The sequence below is a fragment of the Pseudophryne corroboree genome, chromosome 3 (genome assembly GCF_028390025.1).
Source record: "Pseudophryne corroboree isolate aPseCor3 chromosome 3, aPseCor3.hap2, whole genome shotgun sequence".
Classification (NCBI taxonomy): domain Eukaryota; kingdom Metazoa; phylum Chordata; class Amphibia; order Anura; family Myobatrachidae; genus Pseudophryne; species Pseudophryne corroboree.
This window is the reverse complement of record NC_086446.1, coordinates 46,990,637-47,017,822: the sequence shown is the minus strand read 5'-3', so window position 1 is coordinate 47,017,822 and position 27,186 is coordinate 46,990,637. Positions and strand designations below refer to the sequence as shown.

The 27,186-nt window shown below is 46.4% G+C and overlaps 1 protein-coding gene across 1 annotated transcript in view; it reads right to left on the bottom strand.

Moving 5' to 3' along the window:
* Window positions 1–3,545: 3,545 nt before the first annotated feature.
* Window positions 3,546–27,186, bottom strand: part of LOC135057144 (uncharacterized) — a 122,931-nt gene continuing 99,290 nt past the window's right edge. Inside the window, exons 10-13 of the mRNA XM_063963041.1 lie at window positions 16,835–17,040; window positions 10,826–11,115; window positions 9,587–9,657; window positions 3,546–9,437 (exon numbers count right to left, since the gene is read on the bottom strand). Of these exons, the coding sequence (XP_063819111.1) occupies window positions 7,534–9,437; window positions 9,587–9,657; window positions 10,826–11,115; window positions 16,835–17,040 (2,471 nt within the window). The 3' untranslated portion in view covers window positions 3,546–7,533. The remainder of the gene's footprint in view (window positions 9,438–9,586; window positions 9,658–10,825; window positions 11,116–16,834; window positions 17,041–27,186) is intronic.

The window sequence follows — 27,186 nt, the reverse complement described above, 5'->3', positions numbered from 1 at the left end:
TCCACCCCTGCAGCACATACATTCCCTTCTCCCCTCCTGCAGCACATACACAGCCATCCGCTCACCTCCTCTCCCTCCCCCCTGCAGCACATACACAGCCATCCGCTCACCTCCTTCCCCCCCTGCAGCACATACACAGCCATCCGCTCCCCTCTCCACCCCTGCAGCACATACACAGCCATCCGCTCCCCTCTCCCCACCCTGCAGCACATACACAGCCATCCGCTTCCCTCTCCACCACTGTAGCACATACACAGCCATCCGCTCCCCTCTCCACCCCTGCAGCACATACACAGCCATCCCCTCCCCTGTCCCCACCCTGCAGCACATACACAGCCATCCGCTCCCCTCTCCCCACCCTGCAGCACATACACAGCCATCCGCTCCCCTCTCCCCACCCTGCAGCACATACACAGCCATCCGCTCCCCTCTCCACCCCTGCAAAAAGATATTTCTACAAGAAATTGCAGACACAGTTGCTGGCCTGGTTCTGGAACATCAAAGATGGCTCATTCTCAGGGATTTCAATGCATGGGTGGATGACGAGCTCTCACGCCTTGGCCAAGACCTCCTGTGCACAATGAATGGTCTGGGCTTCACACAGGTCATTCCCTCTGCCACACATAAAAGTGGTCACACTCTTGATCTTGTCTTTCAGATTGGATTAGAAGTCACTGACCTAAAAATAGACCCAGTTATCTGGTCAGACCACCACTCCCTTTGGTTCTCAGTTGCAACCCCTTAAATAAGATCTCTGCCCATGGAGTTGACTAGGTATCGTCCAAGGAGGGGTATGACTCCCCAGGCTCTTGAAGCAAATCTGGATCTCTCTGCTATACTGGGTGCCAGTGAAGATCCCTGTTCCCTAGTCCGTTATTATAATAGGGATGTTATGGTGCAATTGATATTATCACCCCTGTGCGTATAAGTCCTCGCACAACGTCAAGCTCCCCGGTTCGACAACAGTGTTAGTGAGCTCAAGAAAATGGGGCGTAGACTGGTAAGACGATGGAGGAAGACTAACTTAGTGGATGACAAAATAAAACTAATAAAGCATAACGAAGAATATCAATCGACAATCACTTGTAAGAAATCACAGTTTCTGTCAAATGAGATCACGGCAGCAAACAATAGGCCAGCTCAACTTTTCCGCACAGTGGAGATGCTTTGCAAGCCAGCATGCCTGCAGACTGATGAAACCCTCTCCCAAGCAAGATACGAGTTTGCAAACTTCTTTGCAGATAAAATATCCACCATTCGGGCTGGAATCTCCACAGTGCCATCAAAGGTGTGCCAAACTACAAAGCCTGCCAATATAAGGTACCTGCCTTCATGGACCAGCTTTGACCCAGTGGATGTAAAGTACACTGGTGAAATTGCTGGGATTTTGCGTCCCATCACCTGTGATCTGGACCCGGCCTCAACCAATCTTCTAATAGGTTGTATGGACATAATTGGTCCTGTCTTTGCAAAAAATTGTTCAATGCTCTTTGCAGACAGGCATTTTTCCTGGACCCCTAAAGGAAGCAATTGTTAGACCGCTTCTTAAAAAAACTAATTTAGATCTTAACTGCATAACCAACTACAGTATCAAACCTTCCTTTCCTAGGAAAGGTTATTGAGAAAGTGGTTGCTAATCAACTGGAAACCCACCTGACAACCCATGATATTTATGATCCATTCCAATCAGGATTCAGGAGAAGACATAGCACTGAAACAGCCCTGGTGTGTGTGTTAAATGATCTTCTGATGGCAAGAGACAGAGATGACTGTTCAATATTAATCCTTCTGTATGTCTCTGCAGCATTTGATATCGTGGACCATTGGCTTCTGATTGAGCGACTGATACATTTCTGTGGTCTGGATGGCACAGTCCTAAGCTGGTTCAAATCATTTCTCACAGGCAGATCACAGAGAGTATCGTCTGGAGTATACTCACCATCAGTGCCATTGTCACGTGGTGTCCTACAAGGTTCTATACTATCCCCCATGCTTTTTGCAGTATACATGCTCCCGTTGGGTGAAATAATCAGGTGTGATCTACCACTGCTATGCAGATGATACACAACTTTACTTGTCCTTTGTTCTGGGTACTGATAGCCCAATAGCAACCCTAAATGACTGTCTAGCTGAGCTCCAGGAGTGGATGAGCGCCAGTTGGTTGCGACTAAACCCGGATAAAACCGAAGTCCTTATGATAGGACCGCAACATCAAAGGACAAGACTGCAGCATAGCCAACCAACTGGACTTACACGCGAGGATTCAGAATTACAGACCACTGATTGTGTGCAAAATCTTGGCGTTGTCCTGGATGGTGGCTTGACACTTAAACATCAGATATCAGCCACAATCAAATCCTCATTTTTTCACCTGAGGAACATAGCCAGAATCAAGCACTTAATTCACTCAGATGATCTGCCAAAAGTCATACATGCATTTGTATCATCTTGTTTAGACTACTGTAATGCCCTCTACCTTGGTCTACCAGCAAAAGAATTGCGGCGCTTACAGCTGGTGCAAAACACAGCTGCCAGGCTGTTAACCAACCAGCCCCGTTCTAGCCACATAACACCCATACTCTACTCCCTTCACTGGCTGCCTGTAAGATGGCGAATCATCTTCAAAATTGGCTTACTGAGTTTCAAAGCATTACACGACCGGGGTCCAAGGTACCTGAAGCAACTTCTGACCCCATACTGCCCCACTCGATTACTGTGATTTGTAGATGAAGGACTTTTAGCAGTACCTAGAATCTCCTGTAATTTGAGCTTTTAATCATGCGGCTCCGACTCTATGGAACTCACTTCCCCGCACAGTGCAAGAGGCCCCAACTATAGAATCCTTCAAAAGTAGACTCAAGACTTTCCTGTTTACTCAAGCATTTCCGTAATGTCCCTTTAGTATCTTCACGCTTCTGTATTTTATGAAAATGTACTTCATTATTTTCTGTACTATATTATGCTATGTATCTGTTAAGCGCTTTGAGTCCTATTAGAAAGAGCGCTATAGAAATAAAATAATTATTATTTGTAAGGCATGGTTACATTGTGTATGCACCGTGATATGCTTGGCGTGAGTAAACCGCCAATTCCCAGGCAGCACTGCTTTTTTTCCCATGAATGCAAATAAATGCTATGCTGATAAGACGCACAAGCAGCTTCTGTTGATTAAAATGATATGTGGCATGCCTATATTCTGTGTGTAATAGCATCTCTATGTGCATCTAAAATGAAACATTACAGTGTTTTTCAGGTAGCAGAGCATTTTGTATGCAAATACAGTCACATACAGAATATAGGCATGCTGCATATCAGACTCATTTTCGCAGGGGGGGGAGACAGATGAACAGCACTACCGAGTCCTGCCGCCGGCATGGTGTGACTTTAAGGGCTGTTTAGTGTGACCGCATCAAGGATATAAGAGGACCCATCTGTAGATTGGCTCAGGGTCTCCAATGCACAGAAAGAAAATCCCAGTTGAGTTCTACACAGCTCTCTAAAAGAAATAAAATTATTACAATCAGCCACAGAGTTGTTACACACAGTTATTTATACACAGGTATTTATTGATTGATTTATTCGGCCTGACAGAGAATATTTTCTACAGCATCCCTTTATTTACAGAACGCTATACATTTCAAGTTCCAGATTGACTCTTTCCGTCTGACCATTGGTCTGTGTGTATAACATTAGTTGTCACTGGCCATTTGTCAGGTCTTGCAAAGAGTAAACTATTACAGTACGATTACTACTGTACTGTATATCCTTCCTCCGCTATTCTCTCTACAGTACTGGATTAGTGGAGCATTAGCCACCCAGTGGTGAAGAGGTGTATTGCATGCTGTGTGTTGTCACACCTTTCCGCGCTACAATTGAACAACCTGAGCGATAGCTAAGGAGCGACAAATACTCAGTTTAGGCGGAGAAACTACAACATTGAGGGAGGCTCCATCTGTATGTTACTTTCTACCCACAGGACATTCCCCACTAGGAACATGAATATGGGTTATCTCTATAGTAAGGAACACGCCCGCTACCTGTGGGGTGTCTCATACATCCATAGGTTACTTTCTGCCCACAGGACATTCTCCACTAGGAACATGAATATGGGTTGTCTCTATAGTAAGGAACATGCCCGCTACCTGTGGGGTCTCTCATACATCCATAGGTTACTTTCTGCCCACAGGACATTCCCCACTAGGAACATGAATATGGGTACTCTCTGTAGTAAGGAACACGCCCGCTACCTGTGGGGTCTCCCATACATCCATAGATTACTTTCTGCCCACAGGACATTCCCCACTAGTAACATGGATATGGGTTGTCTCTATAGTAAGGAACACGCCCGCTACCTGTGGGGTCTCTCATACATCCATAGGTTACTTTCTGCCCACAGGACATTCCCCTCTAGGAACATGAATATGGGTACTCTCTGTAGTAAGGAACACGCCCGCTACCTGTGGGGTCTCCCATACATCCATAGCTTACTTTCTGCCCACAGGACATTCCCCACTAGTAACATGGATATGGGTTGTCTCTATAGTAAGGAACACGCCTGCTACCTGTGGGGTCTCTCATACATCCATAGGTTACTTTCTGCCCACAGGACATTCCCCTCTAGGAACATGAATATGGGTACTCTCTGTAGTAAGGAACACGCCCGCTACCTGTGGGGTCTCTCATACATCCATAGCTTACTTTCTGCCCACAGGACATTCCCCACTAGGAACATGAATATGGGGTATCTCTATAGTAAGGAACATGCCCGCTACCTGTGGGGTCTCTCATACATCCATAGGTTACTTTCTGCCCACAGGACATTCCCCACTAGGAACATGAATATGGGGTATCTCTATAGTAAGGAACATGCCCGCTACCTGTGGGGTCTCTCATACATCCATAGGTTACTTTCTGCCCACAGGACATTCCCCTCTAGGAACATGAATATGGGTACTCTCTGTAGTAAGGAACACGCCCGCTACCTGTGGGGTCTCCCATACATCCATAGCTTACTTTCTGCCCACAGGACATTCCCCACTAGTAACATGGATATGGGTTGTCTCTATAGTAAGGAACACGCCTGCTACCTGTGGGGTCTCTCATACATCCATAGGTTACTTTCTGCCCACAGGACATTCCCCTCTAGGAACATGAATATGGGTTGTCTCTATAGTAAGGAACACGCCCGCTACCTGTGGGGTCTCTCATACATCCATAGTTTAGTTTCTGCCCACAGGACATTCCCCACTAGGAACATGAATATGGGGTATCTCTATAGTAAGGAACATGCCCGCTACCTGTGGGGTCTCTCATACATCCATAGGTTACTTTCTGCCCACAGGACATTCCCCACTAGGAACATGAATATGGGGTATCTCTATAGTAAGGAACACACCCGCTACCTGTGGGGTGTCTCATACATCCATAGGTTACTTTCTGCCCACAGGACATTCTCCACTAGGAACATGAATATGGGTTGTCTCTATAGTATGGAACACGCCCGCTACCTGTGGGGTCTCTCATACATCCATAGTTTAGTTTCTGCCCACAGGACATTCCCCACTAGGAACATGAATATGGGTTCTCTCTATAGTAAGGAACACACCCGCTACCTGTGAGGTGTCTCATACATCCATAGGTTACTTTCTGCCCACAGGACATTCCCCACTAGGAACATGAATATGGGTTTTCTCTATAGTAAGGAACACGCCCGCTACCTGTGGGGTGTCTCATACATCCATAGGTTACTTTCTGCCCAAAGGACATTCTCCACTAGGAACATGAATATGGGTTGTCTCTATAGTAAGGAACACGCCCGCTACCTGTGGGGTCTCTCATACATCCATAGGTTACTTTCTGCCCACAGGACATTCCCCACTAGGAACATGAATATGAGTTCTCTCTATAGTAAGGAACACACCCGCTACCTGTGAGGTGTCTCATACATCCATAGGTTACTTTCTGCCCACAGGACATTCCCCACTAGGAACATGAATATGGGTTTTCTCTATAGTAAGGAACACGCCCGCTACCTGTGGGGTCTCTCATACATCCATAGGTTACTTTCTGCACACAGGAGATTCTCCACTAGGAACATGAATATGGGTTGTCTCTATAGTAAGGAACACGCCCGCTACCTCTGGGGTCTCTCATACATCTATAGGTTACTTTCTGCCCACAGGACATTCCCCACTAGGAACATGAATATGGGCTATTTCTGATCACTAAGATGAGATGAACTATAAGTAAAACCTTTCCCACATTCTGCAGAATTTGATTTATCACCCGAGTATGTAATTATTACAAATGCACAAACTGTTTATTCGCACACTGTATATTTTATTACTATTTACATGAAAATAAAAATACACATAATGGCGCCATACCGGTAACTGTTCTGGGGCTCTCACGTTTGCAGACAGTTGGACACAGCAAGAAACCGCTGTAACAATACACTTTATACTATAAACATCCCCTGAGATTCCACTGTGGAAATAATTCCTCCCTATACTACAGAGGGGCTACTCTGCACAGCCGGGTCCCTAAAGGAACCTACACATAATACAGATGTGTCCTTGTTCCTGTAACAGCCACTCTCCGTGCGCCAGGTCCCAGGAGACTCTGCTAGCGCCAGGCGTCTTTTACTTGGAAATGGAAAGTTGTAACGCGATACGAATAGGAGGCACCAGGAGACTGTGCACATTAATTTGATGTGATAATTGTAATGTATATCTGTGTGCGACAGAGTCTCTGAATCTGCCTACAAAGTGCTGCAATGTGCTTCATATACAGACTCAGTCGCACACAGATATACAAGTATCACATATCAAATTAGCACAGTCTCCTGTGCCTCCTAGTCCCATCGCACATCGACTAAGAAGCAATTTTGATAGAGAAAGACGCCCGCTGGTAGTAGAGCTCTCTCCTGTACAGATTTTCCAAAATTCTTCTGAGATAAAGGAAAATCATTTACAACATTCAGAACAATATTATAGCTTTTTGGGATCGCTATGAAATACCGCCGGTCGAAATCCCGACAGCAATTGACCGACGGTCAAAATCCCAACAAGGTCAAAATCCCGACATGGACAAAATACCGACATTTAAAATAAAGACAAGGTCAAAATACTAATATGTAAAATGTCGACAGGTCAAAAATACCGACATGCGGTTTTAATTTTTTTTGTGTATGTCAACATAGGTCGACATGGACACCATATAAGCGTACCGCGTCCCCTCGCATGGCTCGCCATGCTTCGGCGAGGTCCACTGGGATGGTAAAGTATGAACAAGTCGGTATCAATGAAACAAACATGAAATACTCATGTCGGCATTTTGACCTGTCGCCATTTTACATGTCGGTATTTTGTCCATGTCGGGATTTTGACCGTCGGTCAATTGCGGTCGGGATTTCGACTGTCGGGATTTTGATTGGAGGTAAATTGACTGCATCCCATTTTTTCTCCTGCGTAACTTGTTTATGTACTTTCTGATTTGACTTAGGACTGAAATTTGTCCTACTTTAGAGTTAGATCATGGCTTTCTCGCTGTATGGATTTTCTGATGTGTTTTCAGATGAGAGCTACGGTTAAAACATTTCCCACACTCAGAACATGGAAACGGCCTCTCACCTGTGTGACTTCTCTGATGTTTAACAAGATTTGATTTCTGCGTAAAACATTTCCCACACTCAGAACATGGAAATGGTTTCTCACCTGAGTGAGTTCTCTCATGTATAAGAAGATCGGATTTGTGCCTAAAACATTTCCCACACTCAGAGCAGGAAAATGGCCTCTCTCCTGTGTGGATCTTCTGATGTGTTTTCAGATGTGAGCTACGGTTAAAACATTTCCCACACTCAGAACAAGGAAATGGTTTCTCTCCTGTGTGACTTCTCTGATGAGTAACAAGCTCAGATTTGCGCATAAAACATTTCCCACACTCAGAGCAGGAAAATAATTTCTCTCCTATATGGATCTTCACATTACTTTTCAGACTTGAGGTAGTGTAAAAACATTTCCCACACTCAGAACATGGAAACGGTTTCTTTTCTGTGTGACTACTCTGATGTGTACGGAGCTGTGATTTCTGTGAGAAACATTTCCCACATTCAGAACATCTAAATGGCCTCTCACCTGTGTGACCTCTATGATGTCTAACTAGATGTGATTTACATGTAAACCGCTTCCCACACTCAGAACATGGAAATGGTTTCTCACCTGTATGACTTCTTTGATGAAGGGCAAGAAGTGTTTTCTGTGCAAAATACTTCCCACAATCAGAACATGGAAACGGCCTCTCACCTGTGTGACCTCTCTGATGTCTAACAAGATGTGATTTACATCTAAAACGCTTCCCACACTCAGAACAAGAAAATGGTTTCTCACCTGTGTGACTTCTCTCATGCAGAACAAGCTCTGATTTCCTTGAAAAACATTTTTCACACTCAGAGCATGTAAATGGTCTCTCACCTGTGTGACTTATCTGATGCACAACAAGATTTGATTTACATATAAAACGTTTTTCACACTCAGAACATGGAAACGGCCTCTTACCCGTGTGACTTATCTGATGCATAGCAAGATTTGTTTTACCTCTAAAACACTTCCCACACTCAGAACACGGAAATGGCCTCTCACCTGTGTGACTTCTCTGGTGTGCAACAACATCTGATTTCTGTGCAAAACATTTCCCACACTCAGAACATGGGAATGGCTTCTCACCTGTGTGAGTTCTCTGGTGTCTTACAAGATTTGCATTCAATGTGAAACATTTGTCACACTCAGAGCATGGAAATGGCTTCTCGCCTGTATGAGTTCTTTGATGCTTATTAAGCGATGCCTTACTAGAAAGACATTTTCCACATTCAGGGCAGGTCCAAGATTTGTCTCGATTGGTATTTAGATTTTTTTTCCTCTGGTGTCGAAGATAACTGGACCTGTTCTTAAAACATGTTTCACCTTTGGAAGAAGACCCTAGTTCCTCCTCAGCATGAGTAGATATATACTGTGTATGACCTGTGGTCGTATACATGTCCATGTGTGTGAGGTCTCCTCCATCACACGATGCTGCTTCCTCCTTAATATGAGTAGATGTATACTGTGTATGACCTGTGGGTGTATAAATGTCAGTGTGTGTGAGGTCTCCTCCATCACATGAGACTGGTTCTTCCTTAATACGAGTAGATGTATACTGTGTATGACCTGTGGGTGTATAAATGTCAGTGTGTTTGAGGTCTCCTCCATCACATGAGACTGGTTCTTCCTTAATATGAGCGGCTGTATACTGTGTATGACCTGTGGGTGTATACATGTCAGTGTGTTTGAGATCTCCTCCATCACATGAGACTGATTCCTCCTTAATGTCAGGATGTAGAAGATTTTCTTTTTCACAAGGGATATATTCTTTATTATGAACAGATGGATCTGCCTGTAATTCTGTTGGGAAAAATGGATGTTGGTTATAAAATCAGGATTGTTTTGTACTCATCACATAATCAATTTCTGGAAATCCATTCAGGGTACATAGCTAACTCTGGTTATAGAGGTTGGGCAATTAAAGCGGAAACTTAACTAATTGTACTTACTAAACTGACGCTCCATCATATAATCACCTCCCATCTCCAACAGGACCTCAGATTTTTTAGTTCTCATAGCTCTAATGGAGAAAATATCAGGCAAATCAAAAAGGGGACACAATGGGGTGTAGTTGGTGGTAAGGACCGAACACCAAACAGTTAACACTTTAGGCATCCCAGGATGCACCGATCCTTCCCCCCGTACTCCGCCTCCAGCTCAGGCTTTCTCAGTTTTGTCAACAAGCCCAAGGCAGGAGCAGGATAGGAGAGAAGGACGATGTGGTACATTCAAGAACACACTCTCACAAACAAGAGAAGGGAACCAGTGAACAAGAACAGAAACCCATAGAATCCAGGAGCGTCAGGGTGTGCACCCGGTGGACCCTATGGACCTCGAAGAAAGAGAGTTATCAAAAGTAAGTCTACCATAACTCTCCTTTTCTTCTTCGGGTTCCATAGGGATCCAAAGGGAGACAGTGGGGATGTCCCAAAGCAGGCATTTAAGAGCGGGGATGCTCCTGAGTGGATAGTAGAATTCAGATGTCCGAATTAAGCGTCCTGAGAAGTAAATGTATCAAAGGTATAGAACCTGAGAAAGGTGTGGACAGAAGACCACGTGGCCGCTTGGCAGAGTTGTTCGGCAGACGTGCCACGGTGGGCTGCTCACAAAGCACCCACAGAGCGAGTAGAATGAAGAGCCAAAGCTTTGCTTGGGTCAGATGGGGGCATGTGCAAGTGCAAAAGAATTGCTCAGGGGTGGCGTCTCTGGAATGAGACAACATACCCGTGAGAGACTACTTCTTGCACTCTGGAATCTGTGGTGGTCCGACGCCAGCAGAGAGTAAACTGAAGAAGTCGGCCTCCCACCATGGTAGTTGGATGTATGGAAGCCCAGGCCTGCTTGGTTCTGGGCTTGGAGGTCTCTGTGGAAGTTGACCGTCTGGGAAATTAATTACCTTTAGCTTTGCCTTGTGGGTGAAAGGACCGAAATGTAGATGACCGGGACAGCGGAGCAGAGGCTAAGGGTAGGTAAGCAGTCTTGGAGGCCACAGGTTAACCATGATATCTCCAGTGTAAGGTAGCAATTCCAGGACCTTCTTGTAGTCCGTGTCTGCTTTCCATGAGCGTAGCCAGTGGAGGTGTTGAGATACCACTGAAGTAGCAGATACCCTGGAAGCCAGGAGACCAGTATCCAGAACCGCTTCCCTGAGGTAAGATGTAGTGTCCCTGATATAACTGATGTTGTACATAATGTCCTGGGAAATGTCAGATATCTTGTTCTGCAGTTTCAGAACTCTGTCCAGCACCAGAGAAGGAACCATGGAGGAGTTTGTCCAATTTATCAGCCAACCGTGGGCTTGTAGAAAGGTTACCGTCAGTTGGAGATGACTGAGGAGGACTTCCTGGTAGTTCGCCAGAAGTAGCAAGTCGTCTAAGTATGGAAGAATGCGCACCCGCTGGCGAAGGAGATGAGCAGCCATAACGGCTATGACCTTGGTAAAGATGCAAGGTGCTGTAGCCAGTCCAAATGGCAGAGCCTGGAATTAGTAATGAAGTTTGCCAATAGCAAACCGCAGGAACTGCTGAAGCGAAGTGGCAATTGAAATTTGCAGATCCACATCCTGTATATCCAGGGAAACCATGTAGCCCATAGGCTCTATGGCCAGAACTACTGAAAAGTAGGATACTCTCACAAATTTGTTCAAAGATTTGAGATTGAGAATAGGCCAGTGTGACCCGTTGGGTTTTGGGACTAGAAACAGAGTCTGAGTACTACCCTCTGCCCCTTTGGGACTGAAGAACTGGCACAATCACTGCTTAGTGTAGGAGAGAACTTACCACAGTTTGCAAGATTTGCGCCTTTAACGAGTCCGATCGTAGGCCTGTGGTGATATACTGATAAGGGTGGCTTCCCTTGAACGAGATGGCGTACCCGTGAGAGACAACTTCTAGCACCCAAGCGTCTGAAGTGGTCGTGTGACAAGCCTGAGTGAAGTGTAGAAGTCGGCCTCCCACCCTGGCGTCCCCCAGGGGGATGCCCGTACCGTCAGGCTGTTGTCTGTTTTCAGCAGAGTGACATGCAGGCCAGGAAAGTTTGGCCTTGGAGGATTTGGAAGGTCGAGATAGTCTAGGGAACGACTGATCCTTCGCCTTTCTTTATGGCCAAAAGGAGCAAAAAGTGGTACTGAGCCCAAGCTTCTATAGCCTTTGCGGCCCAGGAAGCCACTATAGTAAGTCTATGTAATATGTATAGCCCCTGTAAGGGAATAAATAGATTTCAGGCAACCCTCAATACGTTTATCTGTCGGTTCCCTCAGGGCAGGTGACAGTAGTAACAGGCAAAGTGGATGATACCACGAGGCGGGTGACATGAGAGTCCAACGGCGGTGGATTTTCCCATTTGTTACATATCTCAGCTGGTAGAGGATAACAAGCTACGGTAGAAACAAGGAACTTCTTACTAGGAGTTGTCCAGGATTCCCATCTAATGTCCAATAAATATTCAGACTGGGGTAATTCAGTTTTAACCACCTTCTGCTTCTTAAACATATCAGTTTTATTAGCCACTGTAGTGCATTGCTCCTCGTCTGAGAGTTGGAGAAAATGCTTATTAGCATTCACAAGGGCAAGGACATCTACTAACATAGGAGTTTCCTCTTCTGCAGCACAGGATTCTGTGTCCAAAAAAAACATATGCTCCCCCTCCTCTTCAGATGAGACATTAGAGAGGATTGTGGATTGCAAGGACGAAGTGGCCTGCTTAGAGTGGCCCTATGCTTATGTCTAGTTAGGGACCGATTTAGTGGTTTGAGCCGATTAGGTACTACATTAGTAAGTAAAGCCACTGGCAGACCCATAGGGGGCGCAAGGAGTTCTACCAGAGTACCCAACAGTGTGGAAAAGGCTATTCATTGAGGCTCCTGCGTGGGGGAAGGAGCTGCAGACTGACTGGGAGGTGTGTAACAAAAAGAGGATTTTGGTACTTACCGATAAATCCATTTCTCTGAATCCTCTAGGGGACACTGGAGTCCTATACAGTAGGGGTGTGAAGCCTTGAACCGGAGGTGTGGCACAATCTTAAATTAGCATTGTCTGCACAGCCGGCTCCTCCCCCTTCACATCCCTCCTCCCTCAGTTTGAAGAATTTTGACTGAGAGAATAGGACATGACACTATAGCGCATGGCGAGGAACCGAACCGTACAACATATCAAACAGCGACCAAGACTCGTAACCGAACAACCAATGCTGTTTGCACGAACTGTCTAACACAAGAACTGTTTGCACGAACTGTTTACAACAAGAACTTAGAACACAGCAGGTCGACAGCACCGAGGCGGGCGTCCAGTGTCCCCTAGAGGATTCAGAGAAATGGATTTATCGGTAAGTACCAAAATCCTCTTTTCTCTTTCATCCACTAGGGGACACTGGAGTCCTATACAGTAGGGGACGTCCCAAAGTTTTCCCCCAGGGAGGGAGTGCTGTCGGTGGCCTGCAAAACTAAACGTCCGAACTTAGATTCTCCGGACGCAAAAGTATCAAACTTGTAAAATCTTGCGAACGTGTGGGCTGAAGACCACGTCGCCGCTCTGCAAAGTTGAGTAGTGGAAGCACCTCTGGCAGCCGCCCACGAGGCACCCACTGATCGGGTAGTATGAGCACCCGTCTGAACCGGAACCTGTTTGCCACAGGAAATATAAGCCTGCCGAATGGCAAGTCTAATCCATCTGGACAAGGTCTGTTTAGAGGCCGGCCAACCCTTCTTTGGCCCATCATACAGAACAAACAAATGGTCCGACTTTCTGAAGGACGACGTAACCTGTACGTATACCCGTAAAGCTCGGACAACGTCCAATGACACGTCCTCATCTGTGAGACCGTGGAAGGATGGGACCACTATTGGCTGGTTTACATGAAACCCCGACACCACCTTCAGAAGGAAGTCTGCTCTTGTACGGAGTTCCGCCCTATCCTCATGAAAAACTAAGAAAGGGCTCTTACAGGATAAAGCTCCCAACTCAGAAACCCGCCTAGCCGAAGCCAAGGCTAGTAATAACGTGACCTTCCAAGAAATATATTTCAGGTCTGTACTCGTCAACGGCTCAAAGGTCGGTGACTTCAAATATTCTAACACCAAACCTAAGTCCCATGGTGCCGTAGGAGGACGAAAAGGGGGTTGAATCCTCAGAACCCCTTGTAAAAAGGTCTGAATCTCTGGCAAGGATGCTAGCCGCTGTTGGAAAAGGATGGAGAGAGCCGAAATCTGAACCTTCAAAGAGCCCAGTCTGAGTCCTCCTTCTAGACCGGCCTGAAGGAACAATAGAAGTCGCGATAAATGGAAATTTGATAAGTTCCATCCCCGTTCCTGACACCAAGCCATGTACCGTCTCCAAATCCTGTAGTAGTGCCTGGCTGTGACCGGCTTCCTAGCGGCAATCATTGTAGGAATGGCCGTTCGTGGGATCCCTTTGTCTCTTAAGATCCGGGTTTCAATAGCCACGCCGTCAAACGCAGCCTGTTTAGGTCGGGGTGTAGGAATGGTCCCTGAGATAGTAGGTCCTCTCTCTGAGGTAACCTCCAAGGATCCTCCGCCAGTAACCCTCGCAGGTCAGTGTACCAACTCCTGCGGGGCCAATCTGGTGCGATTAGAATAACCCACACTCGTTCCCGCTTTACTCTTTTCAGAACCCTGGGTATGAGTGGGAATGGTGGAAATATGTAAACCCGTCTGTAACACCACGGAAGTGTCAATGCGTCCACTCCTTCTGCTGCTGGATCTCGAGTTCTTGACACATATCTGGGCAGTTGATGGTTTTGTCGAGACGCCATTAGGTCCACCTGAGGTAGACCCCATCTTCTCACAATCATGTTGAAAATCCGTGGATGAAGGCACCACTCCCCCGGATGCATGTCCTGGCGACTGAGGTAATCTGCTTCCCAGTTCTCCACACCTGGAATGAACACTGCGGAGAGAATGATGTCTCGTCTTTCTGCCCACAACAAGATCTTTGTGGCCTCCTTTAACGCCATCCTGCTCTTTGTTCCTCCTTGACGGTTTATGTAAGCCGTCGTCGTGACATTGTCTGACTGAATCCTGATGTTTTGATTCATGACTAGGTCTTCTGCTAAGAGAAGAGCATTGTAGACTGCTCTTAGTTCGAGGATATTTATGGGTAATTTGCTTTCCTGTAGCGTCCATCGTCCCTGAAACTGATGGTCGTCTAGGACGGCTCCCCAACCTCTGAGACTGGCGTCCGTCGTCAAGATCTTCCAATCCCAAATGCCGCATCTCTTGCCGGCTGTAAGGTTCTTGTGTAAAGACCACCATATCAAGGAGACCCTTACTTGTGGTTGAAGTCGAATTTTCCGTTGGAGAAGCCAGTGTGAGCCTGCTCCCTGAGCAATGAGGTTCATTTGGAATGGTCGTGAATGAAGTCTGCCGTACTGGAGCGCTTCGAACGACGCCACCATCTTCCCGAGAAGTTTCACACAGAGGTGCAGAGAAACGGTCTGCGTCCTCAGTACCTGAGCCACTAATCTCTGTAGGTCCTGCACCTTGTTCTCTGGTAGGAACACCCGTAATAGGACCGTGTCCAAGATGAGACCGAGGAATTGAATCCGTTGAGTCGGTATGAGGTTGGACTTTTTGAAATTGACAATCCATCCATGTTGAATTAAAAATTGATGGGATGTCTGAACATCCTTGATCAGTCGATTCTGAGATGGAGCTTTGATCAGTAAATCGTCCAGATAAGGTATAATCGTGACCCCCAACAGTTTTAGTCCTGCCACCATGATCGCCATGATCTTTGTGAAAATTCTTGGGGCTGACGCTAGACCGAACGGCAAGGCCCGGAATTGGTAGTGCTCCGCCACCAGTGCGAACCGCAAGTAAGCCTGGTGAGGAGTCCAGATTGGGATATGCAGATATGCATCCTTTATGTCCATGGATACCATGAACTCGCTTGGTTCTAAGCCTGCAATAACTGATTGGATTGATTCCATCTTGAATCTGTAGACTCTTAAAAACTGGTTGAAAACTTTTAAATTGAGAATTGGTCTGACCGTCCCGTCTGGTTTTGGCACGACAAAAAGATTGGAATAGAACCCTGTTGCTCTCTGAGAAGCGGGAACTGGAATAATGACCTCTGCTTGTAGTAATTTTTGAATTGCTGCCCGTAGTGCCCTTGCTTTTTGAGGGCACTGAGGCAATCCTGTTGTAAAAAACTGACTGTGAGGACTCTGTTGAAACTCCAGTTTGTATCCCTGAGAGATTAAGTTGTTCACCCAAAGCTCTGGTGAGGTTTTGGCCCAGATGTCCTGAAAACCTTCCAGTCGGCCGCCCACCAAGGGGGACCCCAGGTGAGCTGGGAGGCCGTCATGCCACGGTCTTGTCAGCAGGTTTATCCTGCTTTCTGGTTGCTGCTTGCGAGCGGCCTCTACCTCTGCCCCCGCGTGCTTGTGTACCGAAACCTCTACCTTTGGGCTCGAAAGGACTGTGATCTAAATGAAGTAAACGATGGTCCCGAATAACCTCTCCTAGTTTGTGGAGCGGTTCTCGTATAAGGAGTAGGCAGAAAAGTGGACTTCCCCGCTGTAGCCTGTGAAATCCACTTGTCCAACTCTGGTCCGAACAGCATTTCACCCCCAAAGGGGATGGATTCTACCGCCTTTTTGGTGTCAGAGTCTCCTTGCCATTCTCTGAGCCATAAAATCCTCCTAGCCGATATGGCCGATGCAGATATGCGCGATGCTATTCTGCTAATATCCTTAGAAGCCTGACACAAGTATGTAGCAGATTCTCGAATGTGTTCCGCCAACTGTGTAATCTCTTCTAAGATATTTTCCTCCTCAATAGCTTGTACAATACGGCCGGACCATGCACCCATGGCCTTGTTGACCCAAGCACAGATGATCGCAGGTCTCTGCGCTGCACCTGCTGCTACAAATATTGATTTTAACGCAGTCTCAACCTTACGGTCGGACGCATCCTTTAAAGTAGTTACGTTAGGAATTGGCAAGATTGTCTTCTTTGACAACCTTCCTAGTGAAGCATCCACTACCGGTGGGTTTTCCCACTTGTCCATTACACCCTTAGGTAGGGGGTAAGTTACCTGAAAACGTTTCGGAAATTGAAAACGTTTGTCAGGTTGTTTCCAAGCCTCCTCCATCTGAGACTGGAGGGATTTAGGAATGGGGAACGCTGCTGAACGTGGCTTCTGGGATTCGAACAAATCGAAATCCTCTGGCTCCCGTACTTCCTCTTCCTTAAAGCTTAGGATGTCCTTAACCGCGTCAATCAAGGAATCCAGATCAGAGATCGCCGAGTCTTCTTCAGGAAAATCGGCGTCTAGGTTAGGTTCAATTAACTCACCTTCTTCCGTATCCAGAAGAAAACTCTCTTCCTCCTCAGTTTCTGGTATAATAGGAAGAGTTCTTTTAACAGCCTTGCGCACACTCGTTTCTGCGTATGCGGGTGGTGTTAACTTAATGAGAAATTCCTCCATTGTCTTTGAGAATCCCGCAGCCCATTCTGATTGCTGCTTGCGGGATTCTGCCATTTCCTTGGAGATTCTATTGGCAAGGTATAGGTCATTGGTACGGCCTCATCTAGAATACTGTATTCAGTTCTGGAGGCCATATCTTCAAAAGGATATTAATACATTAGAAACTGTACAAAGGAGGGCAACTAAAATGGTGCATGGCCTACATCACAAAACATACCCAGAAAGACTAAGAAATCTCAATATGTATAGTTTGGAGCAGAGAAGGGAAAGGGGGGACATGATAGAAACTTTCAAATATATGAAGGGTTTTAACAAAGTCCAGGAGGGAAACATTCTCCAAATGAAGAGAAGCAATAGGACACGAGGACATGCACTGAGACTGGAGGGGGGGAGGTTCAGGGGAAATTTGCGGAAAAATTATTTCACAGAAAGGGTAGTGGACAAGTGGAATAGCCTCCCATCAGAGGTGGTAGAGGCTAAGACAGTAGAGCAATTTAAACATGCATGGGATAGACATAAGGATATCCTTACAAAGAAATAAGGATCAAATAAGGTTAGTGATAAAAAAAATAATATTAAAAAAAAAAAAAAAGGGGCAGACTAGATGGGCCAAGTGGTTCTTATCTGCCGACAAATTCTATGTTTCTATGACAAATTCTAAGGTTGTCTTCCCAAGCCTTAGACAGAGCACTGCTCCCAGGTTGAGCGTCCTTGTCTAAGCAGGAGTCGCACACCCCGGAGCTGCCAACCCGCGTGCTCTTCTTGTTACATTTCGTACAAACATAGCAGGTCTTTGAGGTCTTGGTAGCCTTAGACATGTTGTTTTTCTTTTTAAAACCCCTTACCAGGGTATTACGCAGCTCTTTCACCCTTAAACTAGGAAGAGAAAGACTGGGGGATGACGGAAGCAAAGGTATTGGACCCGGCTGGAATTACCTGTTCCCTTTTCTTTATAAAAGGAACAGGTCAAAAAATTAAACTAAAAAAAAAAAAAAAAAAAATTTAAAACACCAGCCGACTCTCAACCCTCACACCCCAACTGTAATTCAGCTACGATGTTAGAGTTGGCTTGCTTCCGTGTATTTTCTCCGGGATCTTTGAACAGACGTCCCTTGAAAATATAATTTGTACAGTTTAATGTTCAGGAGAATATATATATATATATATATATATACACATATACATATATATATATATATATATATATATATATATATATATATATACACACACACACACACACACACACACACACACACACACATTTCCCCAGCAGAGGGAGCTGTCTCCTAACGCTCTCTTTATCTTATGCCTGTACTATCCAGGCCAAGCAGCAGGGGGAGTAATTACTTCTGTACACTACTGGTGGGGGAAGGGGAGGACCCATCCCTCACCTCATCCTGGCGCCAAAACGAGCAACCATGATCCCCACTATGTATTTATATGTTTTTGTGTGCTGTTTTGCTGCTTGCGGGATTCTGTCTTTTTAAACACTTATGACCCCCTCTGCCGCTATACAGCGCCGGACCCGCCGGCTGGCGCGCACGTGACGGGTCCGTCTTCCGCAGCGGTGCCCGTGCTCTCCGCACGCGAGTCACCGCATTTGCAGATCACCCAGGGGCCGCCGGCTGGCGCGCGCGACGGGTCCTGTTCTCCGCTCTGTTAGTGCTGCAACAAGCCGCTTCCGCCGTCCCCCCCTGCTACAGGGAAGACAGGCTGTTTAGTTTCTCCGCTCTCCCGCGCCGCACTAAGTCTCCCACGCGCCGCCATGCCCTTCCACCCTGATTAGTTGTATAAAAGGGAGTCTAGGCAATGTTCGCAGTAGTAGAGAGAGGAAAATAAAATAAATAAATAAAAGTAAATATCCTTTCTAACTGGATTTTTGTACCAGTACTCACTATTTGAGGATCTCCTGTGGAGAGATGCAGGTCCCTTCAATAGGGATCTTTGTCTCTCTGCTAGCAGGCAGCTTTGTCCCCCCTTTATTAGGGTTACGCAGCCCCTTTGAGATTTTCAGTCAGGAGCTCAGTGCTCCACGTATTGTGCCTCCAGCACAATTCTTCAAACTGAGGGAGGAGGGATGTGAAGGGGGAGGAGCTGGCTGTGCAGACAATGCTAATTTAAGATTGTGCCACACCTCCGGTTCAAGGCTTCACACCCCTACTGTATAGGACTCCAGTGTCCCCTAGTGGATGAAAGAGAAAACCACAGAGACCATCGTGTAACATATCTTTTCTTCAGCTACACCGGCTGAGCACACTCTGCAGGAGAGTAACACAGGAGCTACAACCTGTTTGTCTCCCTTTTTGTTAGACATATTAGCAACACAAAGTGGATGTACCAGTACACTATATGCAAAGTAATTAGTGTAAGCTATTAGGTGACTGAAACACAGATATAATATTCCTATATAGATATAATCTGTGAAATATAACCCAAACAGTACCAAAGCCCAGGGTATGAAATAACAGTGATAGATATCTGAGATACACTGAAAGTGAAACCAGACAGCAGAGAAATGCACAAAGTCACACACAAGGCAAAATATTATACAATAATACTGCAATGGACCCTTATATCAACTACTCAACCCTGAGGCAGGTAGAATAATTCAGAAACTTGTACAATATAACTGCACATAACACTTATATCAACTACACAGCCTTATGAGGCAGGAAGGATATTTAAGTGATGTAAAAGCCTGGCCTGTTCAGGTGTTTTTACAGGAAGACATAGCCCAGCAATCCCGGAGACCTGGTGCTGCTTTCTTTAAGATGGCTGCCCGGTCTCTGTGAGGGAAGAGGGAGAATGAGGCAGCTCAAAGGTGGGAAATCTGCAGTAGATGGCGCCCAGAGCAGGGGGAGGGGCTAAAGGTCAAAGCACCTCCTCCCCTGTGCTGACCTTCAACCCCAGGTACTATGGCCAACACCTGGACCTGTGCCCTATTGCCCTGCTGCTCTAGTGGGTTCCATGCTCGAAGACAGTGTCCACGGCAGCGCCCCATCTCCCCAGGGAGAAGGTCCGCAGCAGACCGCGATTTAACAGCGGGTCCCGCAAGGAGAACCCTTTTACCTGTCCCCTGGTGTCGGACCCGCAGTCCTGGGTCCAAAATCGTAGTGGTGCCAAAGCAGTGGATGTCCCTGCAAGTACCTGGGCGCTGCCAGCCGGAGTGTGCGGCTCTGGCGTGGGGGATGATGGAGCTGAAGCACTGAAGTCAACCTGACTTACAGCGCTGCCAGCCCTACAGAAAAATAGTAACTTCAGATAAAACATAAAAAGCTTTCAGGGCTGCAATAGCAGCCCACTGTTCAGTGCACCTGCTTTGCTGCAGGCAACAACTAAAAACTGAGTTGCCTGTGCCTGGAGGTGGGGTTATAGAGGAGTGAAACCATGCATTTTGGGACAGCTAAAGCTTTAACTGTTTGGTGCCCGGATTTCTGATCCACCACTACACCCCAATGTTCCCTGTGGAACCCTATGTACCCTGCTGCAGAAAGCAGTAAATTTAGTCAGGCTTGCTATCGGAGCATTAACTATGTCGGGACCTCCCAAGGGGCTGTGGCCTCTTCAACACAGATGTTCAGGCGAGTCCTTGTAAACCTAGCGTCTATAGGCCATATAGCGCGAGGTGTATGATGCGTGTGCATATAGGCTACAGATGCGTGATACATGTGCGAGTATAAGATATAGACGTGTGATGCGCATGTGTATAGGAAATAGATGTAGTACTTACCAGATAAATCCTTTTCTTTGAATCCACAGGGGGCACTGGAGTACTCTTGGGATATGGACAGGGCGTTAGCAGGGATAGTTACATTTAAATATTTAAATTAGTAATCCTCCTCCCCTCCGTACTCCCAAGAAGCCTCAGTGTTTTTGCTGAGCCGAACAGGAGCGAAAGAGAGGATGAACAATGGATAATTACATATAATTACATATAACATTATAACATAACGGACAAGTTGACATGACAATAGATAACATCACCTTAACATTCAAACAAGCCGGTAATAATGTGTTTCCATGAGATACACTGAACCTACCACAAGACAGGTGAAACTGCTCTGGGTGGCCTATGGATTCAATGAAAAGGATTTATCTGGTAAGTACCAAAATCCTCTTTTCTTTTTCATCCACTAGGGGTCCCTGGAGTACTCTTGGGACGTACCAAAGTTTCCCCCTTGGGCGGGAGAGCTGGTTGGCAACTGGAACACTAGACGACCAAAGCTAGATGCTGATGCCACAAAAGTATCAAACTTGTAAAAGCGCACAAACGTGTGCACTGATGCCCATGTAAGTTGTGTCGTGGAAGCCCCATGACCTGCTGTCCATGACGTTCCCACAGAACACGGTCGAATGTGCTGAAATAGATGCAGGTGGTTGTAGTTTAATGCATTTAGCGAACATCTGCTTGGAAGCTGGCCAACCTATCTTGACTGCATCATAGAGAACAAACAATGTATCTGTTTTATGTACTGTTGATGTTCGGGCTACATAAACGCAGAGTGCGCGTACCACATCCAAAGTAGCTGGAGTTCCTGAATCTTCGGGGGAAAAAAAAGGAACTGTGATTGGTAGATTGATGTGAAAAGAGGATACTACCTTTGGTAGAAAAGTGGGATTCGTCCGAAGTTCCGTTCTGTCATCATGAAACATCATGACAACGCACCCAATTCTGAAACATGCCTTGGTGAAGCTAAGGCTAGGAGGAAATCTGTTTTTCCAAGTCAGAAACTTAACATCCACTTGTTGTAAGGGTTCAAAAATTGAGGACTGCAAAAAGTTTAAAACTAAATTCAAGTACCATGGAGCTGTAGGTGGTATAAACGGAAGTTGAACTCTAAGTACACCTTGCAGGAAAAGTGTGAACTGTTGGCAAAAAGAGCCAAATGCCTCTGTTAGAAAATTGACAAAGCAGAACCTGCGCCTTTAGTGTCGCTAAACGTAGTCCTTCATCTAACCCCGTCTGTAAAAATAGCAAAAGACGGGATAACTTGAAAGAAGATGTCGGATACTTTCAAGATTCACACAAACCAATATAAGCCAAATCCTGTGATAATGAGCTGCTGTAACTGGTTTCCTAGCCTGTAACATGGTTGGTATAACCGATTCTGGAATCTGTTAAGAGAACGGTTTAAACAGCCACCCCGTCAAACGCAGCCGTGCTAAATCATGGTAAAGAAACGGACCCTGTTGCAGTAGGTCTGGATGTAGCAGAAGCGGCCACGGTTTGTCTGCGAGTAGACAGCTGAGATACAAGAACCATGCTCTCCAAAGCCAATGAGGCGTCACTAGTATGACGGTCGTAGACTCTCTTTTCATCCGCTTTAGCAGTGGAAATAGATACACTAGGCTGTATGACCACGCTATTGTGATAGCATCCACTGCCACTGCCTTTGGATCTCTTGTTCTGGACATATACGTGGGAGTCTGATGATTTTGGTGAGATGCCATTAGATCAACCTGTGGGTAACCCCACCGCTGGACTAACATCTGGAACACTTCTGGATGTAAACCCCATTTTCCTGGATGAAAATCCTGACAACTAAGATAATCTGCATCACTTGGTGATGCTCGGTCCAATTCAGGATTTAAGCAACTTCTCGCATGGCCGTGCGACTTTGAGTCCCACCTTGTTTGTGGATGTATGCGACTGCCGTCGAATTGTCTGACTGAACCTGAACAGTCTGAGACTGGAATATGTGAACTGCCTGTTGCAGAGCATTGTAAATAGCCCTGAGTTCCAGGACATTTATTGACAGTAATCTTTCTCCGTCTGACCATAGACCCTGAAGCTGACAATGTAGGACCACTGCTCCCCAACCTCTGAGACTGGCGTCCGTCGTCAGATTTATCCAATTCCAAACTCCGAACCTTTTTCCTGCGGTGAGGTTTTTTATTTGGAGCCACCAGAGTAAGGATACTCTTCCTCTTGGAGACAACCGCACCATTTGAATTTGTAGATGAAAGCCTGACCACAGTGGGAGAAGATCTAGCTGAAAATACATGAGTGAAATCTTCCGAACTGGACACCATCTTGCTTAACAGTCAAATGCACCGAGACTGTCCGTAGTTTGGGCACTAACTGTACCAGACGAGAGAATTGTGTGCTTTCTCCTCTGGCAGGTAAATTCGTTGATATACCATCCCCAGAATCATTCCCAGAAATTCAATTTGTGGAGACAGGACAAGGCTTTATTTTTTTAAGTTGACAATCCAACCGTGCTGAACTAGTACATTGTACGTCAGTAAGGCATTTTGAAGCAGTATTTGTTGAGACGAAGCCTTGATGAGAAGGTCGTCCAAGTACGGAACTATTATCACTCCCAGAGACCTGAGTTGAGCTATCATCACAGACACCACCTATGTGAAGACCCGAGGCGCTGATGAGAGGCCAAACGGCAGTGCCTGAAATTGATAATGGGTTTGTTGTACTGAAAGCCTTAAGTACGCCTGATGCGGTGGCCAAATTGGAATGTGTAAGTACGCATCCTTGAGATCCAGCAAAATCATGAATTCTAGTTATTCTAAACCTACAATCACTGACCTCAGGGATTCCATCTTGAATCTGTAGTAAGTGACGTACTGATTTAGCTCCTTTAGGTTCAATATTGGTCTGACTGAGCCGTCCGGCTTTGGTACTACAAAAAGATTGGAATAATAACCTTGACCCTGTTGGTGAACTGATACCTAAATCAAAACTGCTGAATCTACGAGAGACTGACTAGCGGTCTGCAGAACCACTTTCTTGTCTTCGGACACAGGCAGACCTGTCTTGAAAAACCGTATTGGTGGTAGGCAATTGAACTATATTTTGTAACCTTTGCACACTAAATTGTGGATTCACCCATCTGTGGATGTCTGAAACCATGCCAGGCGAAACGTTTGAAGGCGTGCTCCCACTACTGAAGATCCGAGATGGGCTGGAAGCCAGTCATGCCACTGGTTTGTCAGCTGGCTTTGTTTTTTGGCAATGGTTAGTGGATTGTTGAAAACCACGTCCTCTACCACGTCTACTCTGTACAGTTGTTCCTCATGCACGACCTCAAAAGAACTGAGGTCTAAAAGACTTGAACACTGATCCAGCATACTTTCTTTTAGGAACTGGTGTGGGCAGCGGTACAAACACAGATTTTCTGCCCGTAGCCTGAGAAATAAATTTTGTACAATTCAGGACCAAATAACATATTGCTAGTATAAGGCAATGCCTATATTACTCATTTCGACTCAGCCTCGGCCTGCCAAGACCGCAACCATAGCGGCCGTAGGGCCGCAATTATAGAAGTTGAAATCCGAGAACTAACTTGTCCGACATCCATAGATGGGGTGGTATTCATGTGAATGCCGGTCAGCTGACTGACAGTCACATGACCTCCTCCGCGAGCCCGATGGCTCACTTTCACCGATGATCGGCATGCCGACCAACAGGGACTATTTCCACTCGTGGGTGTCCACGACACCCATAGAGTGGGAATAGAACTGCACTCTATGGGTGTCGTGGACACTCGCCTCGCCCCTAGCTGCACTCGCCCCTCCCCGCCGGGATCCCGGCGTCGGTATGCTGCCGGGATCCCGGGGTCGGTAAGCTGACCGGCGGTCAGGAGACCGCCGGTCAGCCATATTACACCCCCATAGATGCCGTACCTAAATACTCAGCCGATTCACAAATGTGATCGGTAAGAAGTATAAGCTGGTCTGAGGAAAGACCCTGTTGTAGGCCTAACCTGAGCTGTTTCGCCTATGCAACTACAATCTTGTTAACGCAAACCCCAACTAAAGCAGGTCTAAGCAACACTCCTGCTGCTGTATAAATGGACTTTAGCAAGGCCTACAGGTTACGCTCGGTCTGGTTTTTAAGCGTTGCTGCAGCTGGGACTGGAATAATTAACTTCTTTGAAAGTTTTGACACTGAAGAATCCACTGGTGGTGAATTTTACCATTTAGTTGTCATAGCCTGTGGTTAAAGGTAGTTAGACAAAAATCGTTTTGGCACAGAAAAGCGTTTATCTGGATTCTGTCATCCTCCAGTCAATTACTGATAAAGAGAATCTGAATAAGGAAAACACAGTCGCCCTTTGTCTCTTAGCAAATAAAACCTCATCTTTTGACTGAGGCTCCTCCGTCGCAATGAAATTTAGTACCGGGCGTACTGCCCCCTTTTAAAAAGAAAGTCTGGAGTTCTTCCAGAACGTGCATTTCCCTGGTGAAGGCATAAAACACACTGGGGCATCTTGGGAGTACGGAGGGGGAGGAGGGTTACTAGTTAAAATATTTAAATGTGACTATCCCTGCTAACGCCCCATCCATATCCCAAGAGTACTCCAGTGACCCCTAGTGTATGAAAAGGAAACACGTGCATTATGAGAGTATGGAGGGGGAGGAGGGTTACTAGTTTAAATATTTAAATGTGCCTATCCCTGCTATCGTACCGTCCATATCCCAAGAGTACTAGGATACAGACGTACGATGCGCGTGTATAGGAGACAGACGTACGATGCGCGTGTATAGGAGACAGACGTACGATGCGCGTGTATAGGAGACAGACGTACGATGCGCGTGTATAGGAGACAGACGTACGATGCGCGTGTATAGGAGACAGACGTATGATGCGCGTGTATAGGAGACAGACGTATGATGCGCGTGTATAGGAGACAGACGTATGATGCGCGTGTATAGGAGACAGACGTATGATGCGCGTGTATAGGAGACAGACGTATGATGCGCGTGTATAGGAGACAGACGTATGTGTTATGAGCCACGGCTGTGGCTCATTCCTGTTTTGCATTTTTGTTCTGTATTTTATGTTATACTTCTGTTTATGTTCCCCGTGGGTGTCATGGGGTGCTCGGAGCTCACCCTTAAGGAGGGGATACTGTTATGAACCACAGGTAGTGGTTCATTCCTATTTTATGTTTATAAAGTTGTCTTGCATGCCAGGATTTCCCGTTGCTCTGTTTTAGAATACTCTTGTCTGCTGCCGCTGGTGAGTCTGCGTAATTGCAGCTTGTTCCCATGTGTTCAGCCTCACCTGGCTGCTAATTGCATCTTGTCAGTTTGGACTCATGCAACAGGGCAGCTGCATGGGATTATTAATTAGGCCTCTCTGTTATATGCTGGCTGACTGCAATTCACAGATGCTGGTGATATTTCTTGGTTTGCAGTCTGCTTGAAGTCTGAGCTGGTTCCTGTCAGTCCCTGTGTTGATTCCTGTGTCAGTCCCTGTGTCGATTCCTGTGTCTGATCCCGTGTCCTGTTGTGAGGCGTTCCTGCCCTGAGGTCCAGTGGCTTTGCCTGTCCCTGGTCAAGTCTTCTGGCTTCCTGGTGTCCACCGGTCTGTCGTTTGGGATTCTGCCTGTCCTCCAGTTCTGAGAGTCGGTGTCGGCAGCATTAGAAGTTCCTGTCCGTTTGCCAGTGTTCGTACCGGTTCCGTGAGTAGCGGCTCTGCCGCGTTCGTTGGCCTAGGCCGCTGTATTCCATTATAGTTTCTGTCCCTGGTGTTTTGCAGAGGGTTCTGCTTATGCTGTCACCGCCGGTACACAAAGGTATTGTGTCGGCGTGTGATCAGCATTTCCTTTGTTGTTCTTTTCCTTTGGCGGTTTCTCCGCACATACTTTAGGTTTTTAGTTAGCTTGTAGCACCTGGCCTGTTTGCTTAGTTAGAGGGCCTTTTGTTATCATCCTGTCTCGGATTTCCCTTTGTCTCTCACTAAGACCGGGGGGCATCGGAGTTGGGCAGACATAATCCGCCCTTCAAACGCGGCTGCCAAGGGCTCAAGAAACCATAGTCTCGCAAGGGATTTCTGACAGCACGGGTGAGACAACAGAGTTAGGGCGCCAGGGGCTATTCCCTTTCCATTCCCCTTTCCCAGCGTTACGTCCTGGTGCTCTGGACTCACTTCATGAACATCTCCCTTGTTCTGAGCACCAGGAACCTAACAGTATGATGCGCGTGTATAAGAGACAGACGTATGATGCGCGTGTATAGGAGACAGACGTATGATGCGCGTGTATAGGAGACAGACGTATGATGCGCGTGTATAGGAGACAGACGTATGATGCGCGTGTATAGGAGACAGACGTATGATGCGCGTGTATAGGAGACAG